Source organism: Triticum dicoccoides, chromosome 7B (genome assembly GCF_002162155.2).
Source record: "Triticum dicoccoides isolate Atlit2015 ecotype Zavitan chromosome 7B, WEW_v2.0, whole genome shotgun sequence".
In the NCBI taxonomy this organism is placed as follows: Eukaryota; Viridiplantae; Streptophyta; class Magnoliopsida; order Poales; family Poaceae; genus Triticum; species Triticum dicoccoides.
Window position 1 is genome coordinate 601,198,079 of NC_041393.1, and position 6,030 is coordinate 601,204,108.

At 44.8% G+C, this 6,030-nt stretch overlaps 1 protein-coding gene across 1 annotated transcript; it reads right to left on the reverse strand.

Moving 5' to 3' along the window:
- LOC119336688 (cytoplasmic 60S subunit biogenesis factor REI1 homolog 1-like) lies at nucleotides 1–3,497 on the reverse strand. Its single transcript, XM_037608760.1, has 5 exons — nucleotides 3,218–3,497; nucleotides 1,608–2,162; nucleotides 1,350–1,519; nucleotides 550–768; nucleotides 1–440 (listed from the first exon to the last, which is right to left on the reverse strand). Exons 1-5 carry the CDS (start codon nucleotides 3,320–3,322, stop codon nucleotides 281–283), a joined length of 1,209 nt encoding a protein of 402 aa, XP_037464657.1. The 5' UTR covers nucleotides 3,323–3,497; the 3' UTR covers nucleotides 1–280.
- Between the last annotated feature and the right edge of the window lie 2,533 nt (nucleotides 3,498–6,030).

A 6,030-nucleotide genomic window follows, 5' to 3' on the forward strand; every position in this document is an offset into this window, starting at 1 on the left:
GAATCCAACAGGGCCATATATCATTTTCTCGACAAGTCATACCTTACGCTGCATACAGTTTAGTCAGTCTCCCCATCACCATGAGACTAGTCATAGGTTCAACTGGGCTGTGCAATGTAAATAATAGTGTCGATACCAGCAGCCACACAAAACTTCGACAAAGGACGCCATTATTCTAGATAGATATCATCGACAAAACACACCAATGGCCGCGAGGGCAGTAAGTAGTGCTGGAGCTCCACGGACTGATTGCTCCCTACAGGGAGAGTGGGCGTCACGACTAGTACGGGACGTTCTTGGGCAGGTTGCGGATCACGTTGCTCTTCATCCCGATCTTGGTCCTCATCGTCTCCACCCCGCTCTTGTTCATCGCTCGGAGCACCTTCAGCCTCACCATCTGCTCCTTGGACTGGACCGTCACCAAACCCATGCTCTTGTAGCTGAAAAAGGGGACCAGAAACGCCATTAAGCATAAGGGTCTCGGCATTTTACAAATGCAACACGACAAAGATACTTGAATGGATAGGATGAAGAATACGGGATTCAGACCTGGAAGCCAGGGAAAGCGCAAGAGCACGGTCTGCTGCAACCGAAGGACGTGGCTTCTGGCGGTAGTAGCGAATGAACTCTCGGGAACCAAGAGTCGTCACGCGTCTCCCCTTCTCGCTCTTGCTTGTGATCACGAGCTCGGACCCACCACCTCCCAGTTCAATGCTGTTGTCCATGTCACCCGCAGCAACCAACTGCTTGCCCTCCACATCAACATAGCTGTAATGGAAACATAACCATGTCATTAGGTGTTCGATGTGTGCAGACTCCATGCATTCACCATTAAAGGAGTACTTAATATCCAACACAGATAACTAGTCCCTCCATCCCGAATCAATTGTCTTAGATTTGTCAAGATACGGATGTATCTACACACGTTTTAGTGTTAGGTACTCCCTAACACTAAGACAACTAATTTGGGACGGAGGGCAATACAATTCAGTGGACAGACGAAGAAACTATTAAAACCATTAAGCATTTCAGATTATATTTACTTTTGTCCACAAACCATCCCAACATAAATGGCTAATTAACATAATACAATTCTCAACAGCATTCCTGCTTCCAAGCATTCATGGAACAACAGAAATGCAAGAGCCAACGCAAAGAGCACAAATTCTAGAATTTGAAGAACATATGCTAAGATGAGTAGTTCTCCAACAGGGTGTCTCAAAAGAAAAAGCCCTCAGAAGCCCAAACTGAAACCCTAATGTTATCAAAACTATGATCTCATTACAGGAAACAAGAAGGTGGTTACTAACAATTTTGTAAGAACAGTACAAGTTTAGCACAGTACAAACCTGCTGCTGTAATCGTAGAAATCCTCAAGGTCAGCATCTTCATCCTCCCCACCATCTCCATAACGTAATTTGCAGTGACCTTTTGCATCCATATGCTTCCTGACAGCCTCAAGACTTTGAAAAGGCTGGCATCTGTCATTGCAGTAGAGGCACATAAAGTCACGCTTCACCTGCAGGCAGAATAACCAATACAATATGATGTTAAAAAACATGCAACTAGCGAACATGAACCATTAGTACTGGTGGGAAAATGCCTACCTTCAGTCCGACATATATAAGAAGGCCATTGGGATCTTTCAAGTATTCACTGTCAGGTATGAAGAAACCATGCTTCTTGTGCATATGGATCATGCAGTCCTCTATGTTGTCATGCTTGAGATCACACATGAAGCAGACCGAGGGATCCAACATTTCAAGATCAGCCATCTCATCATCTGATTTAGAGTCCTCATCAACTTGCATGTTTGAGGTAGACTCCAGCTCACTTGGGTCCACTTCAACCCACTCTTCCTCCTCATCCTCATCCTCATCTTCATCTTCATCTTCTTCCATTGCAGAGGGGGCTCTACGAGGGACTCGCTCAGGAAGTGGCTTGACTACTGCAGCAGTGGAGGCATTGGGCTCCTGAGAAGCTCTCAAGAGATGCGATCGAGTGGTGAGATGTTGGGCATGAGCTTTTGCACTCCTGTAGCCTTTTCCACAAAGAGCACAGCTGTAAGACATCGGAGGAGCAACGGTAGAGTTGCTTCCCTCTGCTAAAACAGTTTGTCTAGCAATAAACAGAGCCTCAGTAACTCCAGGAACTCCAGCCACCTGACAAACACTGAATGTCAAAATGATGCAGAACAGAAATGCAGCACTGAGGTAAGCAAGAAGAAACAAAATCAAACAGTTCCCAGGATAGTTCAAAAAAGCGCTAGGCATTAATTGTGCATTTTGCCACCGCCTTGTGCTTTTCTGACCAAAGCGCATGCTTATGCGCAATTATGCGTAGATTAAGCGCAGTTATGCGCTAGGCGTTTTGCTAGCGCCTAGAGCCTAGGCGCACTTAAGCGCTCGCTTAGGCGCGCCTTTTTTAACTATGACTTCCCAGGAATGTGCTACAAGTACAGTTGCCAAGTTGATTATATAGAAATACAACAGCAAGTTTCCCTCTGTGTAGGGTTTAATCGTCAGCTAACGGAGTATCTGGAAACAGACAATTAAATTGACTTGCCTTCATTTCTGTTCAACTAAACATGCCTACCACAATGTCCGCTACAGATAACGGGTACAGTTTCTTCTCCAATGAGTAAGATAATTCTCCCTTGTCCTCTTACAAAATACCAGGTGTGTAATCTACAGCAGGGACAAGCTGCAGGGCATCGTCTCATGAACAAAGCAGGCCTGTATAAAATTTCTTCTAGGAACAGATCGGCGCATTCCAAAAGACAAATCACAGCTACGATCTTAACCAAAGCAGAGTGGGAAGCTTGCACATAGCCTCCTTTCTTAAGTTGACAGTGTAGAGTATACCTAAAATTACAAATTAAAATGCTAGCCCTGCAATCTAGTGCCTCCAGTTAACTCAAAACAATGAGCAAAAAAAAACTCGTTCTGATCATCCATGAGCACTAACACGAGCCAGACGACTAAACCTAACAAAACAAGCAATAAAAATTCGCAGGGGAAGCGTTTGGGTAGGCCTACTGGGCATCATAATCTCCGCTCCAGAAGCGCACAACGCATCAGATACCCATTCATATCCCCTGCGGAACGCACCATCTGCTGCTACCTAACACGAACCCTAACAGCACATAAACAACCAATCGCGCCGGACCGGCGCGGGGAAGACGGTGGCAAGCATACTACCACCGTCGGCATACTACCTTGCGCTTGAGGTTGTAGCGGTGCCACTCCGAGCGGTAGTGGAGGCGCTGCTCCTCCTCCTCCTCGAACGCCGCGTTGCAGGCGTTGCAGGTCACCGTCGGCATCTTGGCCGCCTCTTCCTGTCCGCTCGGGTACGGCTCGGACCAAGCTTCGGTGGGCGGGCGGGGGGACGGCGGCGGTGGGGGGGAGTCCTCGGCTTGGAGCTGCGTTTCTCTCTTTCGCGGTGTGGTTCGGAGTGGTGGCGGCGGGGGCGGCTGGAGGAGAGGAAGCCAAGTAGGCGAGGGCAAGGGGGGGACGCGCTCGGCGGTGACGTGGGTGCTTGGGTCAGGGAGGCCTCTACCGCCTCTAGGTTTTTTGGGCCTTTATTGGGCTCTCGGTCGTTGGCGCTTAGGCAGGCTTTAGCCGCGTCGTTAAAGCAAAGCCCATTCGTCGGTAGTATCGATTCTCAGAAAAATAAGAAAAAGTTCATTTTAAACCCTGAGCTTGTAGAGGTTTGGTGAAATGAACCCTTAAGTCGAAATCCCTGTCGATGACACCCTAAACTATGTAATCCCCGTCTAAATCAAATCTTCAGATCATTTCCCAAACAAGGATTATCCATGTGGCAAAGGATGGGCGGGATTAGTGACATTTTGCAAAGGGCACACACCTACTCCCCGCTGGGCCGGCCCGCTTTAGGTTTTTCTGTAAAGAAACAAAAATTCGCAAAGGGCACAACACCCTCCTGGTCCGGCCCGCTTTAACTTTTTCTTTCAGAAAAAAAAACGCGGAGCACGGCTAGAACCCAAGACCCCTTGATATTGATCGACCCAAACTAAGACCTACGTTGCGTTAAGTTTCTCCCTTTTTATTCTTTTTCATCTTTTTCTTAAATTCGTGATTCTTTTTTGAAATTGACGAACTTAATGTTTAGTGTGTATTTATACAATAATGTTCAGTGCTTATTTAAATAAATACCACATAATATAAAAAGTGCAATATGTATTAAAAATACTTCATTGTATATTTTAAAAAATCATCATATGATTATGCAGTAATGTTGAGTGTGTACTTTCAAAAAATATTGCATAATATAAAATTATGCGGTAATATTAAAAAATGCTCACCATATATAAAAGAACTTGTTCATATATTATACAATAATGTTAAGTTTGTATTTACAAAAAATCTTACATAATGAAAATTCAGTGTAAATTAAAAACATGTTGACAATAGTGAAAAGACATACACTCATTATTACAAAACCTATATAACAAAGAAATAGCAATAATTAAAAACCCGAAAAATACCCAACATCTGAAAAAAGATAAAAGAAATCTGAAAATAAAAACACATACAAAAAAACGAAACAATCAACAAAGCTCTGGACGTGTCTATAGTTTATCTCTACTATTTAAAAAAAATATGGTTCCTATTTCACCTTTCTTCTCACCACCTCTTGGTCCAACCTTCCTTGTATGATAATAAATCAACTTAATTTACTTACCTTGTGAACCAATTTCACTTTAATTTACTATTTTACTTACCAAACTTCGGATCGAAATATAAGGTAATTCATAGGCATAATTTGATGGCCATTCATTTACACAATCGCATTATTATAGACAGGTAAATCACAAGCCGACGTACTAGAAGATTTATATCCCATTGCAACGCACGGGCATTGTTCTAATAGAGTATAAAAGAGAGCAAGCCAGTAATTAGCTCGAACAGATTGATTGGCATAATGGTTTGTGCACCCACTGCGAATTTCACGGACCCATATTCGAATCCTAGCGGACGGCAAACTTTTCACTTGCGGGAAGAAAGATCGAACATGTCCAAATTATTGTATAGAAAGATATAGGCCTATACGATCAACTAAGCCAATGAGTGGCGTAGTGGTCTGCGCGCGTGCCGTATTCCCACGACCCAGGTTCGATTTGTAGGCGAGGCTCGGTTTTTTCTGTAGGAAAAATAATGTCAGACTTCTTTTGCAAACAAGGACTTTTGCTTGATTACATATAAAGCAAGGGCTTTTTTTGTGAAAGAACACCCATCGGTTTGGGGAATCCTTCCTGGTTTCTGAGGCAGTTTTTCTTGGCGAGTTTTTAGCCAATTTCTTCCGCTGAATCCGAATTCATCATGCCTAGCGGGAGATTGTATACCGAGACCAGATCGGTATGTTATTGAGCTCATGCTCCTCCATCGTGGCGTAGTCCTCCGCCGCCACCAGCTCTTTATCAAACATCCATGATCCGTTTCAAGTGTCTTCCTCTTCCCAAATTCAACGCGGAACATGAACATGAACGAGTTCTTCACGACCTCCTTGCAATCTACCCCCTTGATCGGGCACCAAACTGTAAGAGTACTCTTATGGATTCACTCCTTATGAACACCAATTCAAGTTACAAGATAAAATACAAGAAGAATTGCTGAAGAAGGAGGAAGAAGCCAGAGGTAGGAGGAGAAGAGAAAGCCATTGTGCCGATAGCCGTGATCCACTGGATACCTCATCCCGTGCCTTGGTCCTGGTACTTGTAGTCGCTGCGGCTGTAGCTCTTGCGGTAGCGAGGCTGTTGGGCCTAGCCCATAGCTATCGGCCCATGATATGAAGGGCACTAACATCCCCCCCCCCCCTTAACAACCGGCTTGCCCCCAAGCCGGTGACTCCACTTCGCCGGTCCATAAGAAAGTTGCATTGTAAATAGTAGCCCGAACATATGTAGAGAGCCATCACCAAGCCGAGGCATAGAACCGCCCAGATCCCATTGCAGTTGATGTTGCTTAACTTGGTCGAAGTTATGGCGGTAGCCAAAGTCCGGTCGGACAT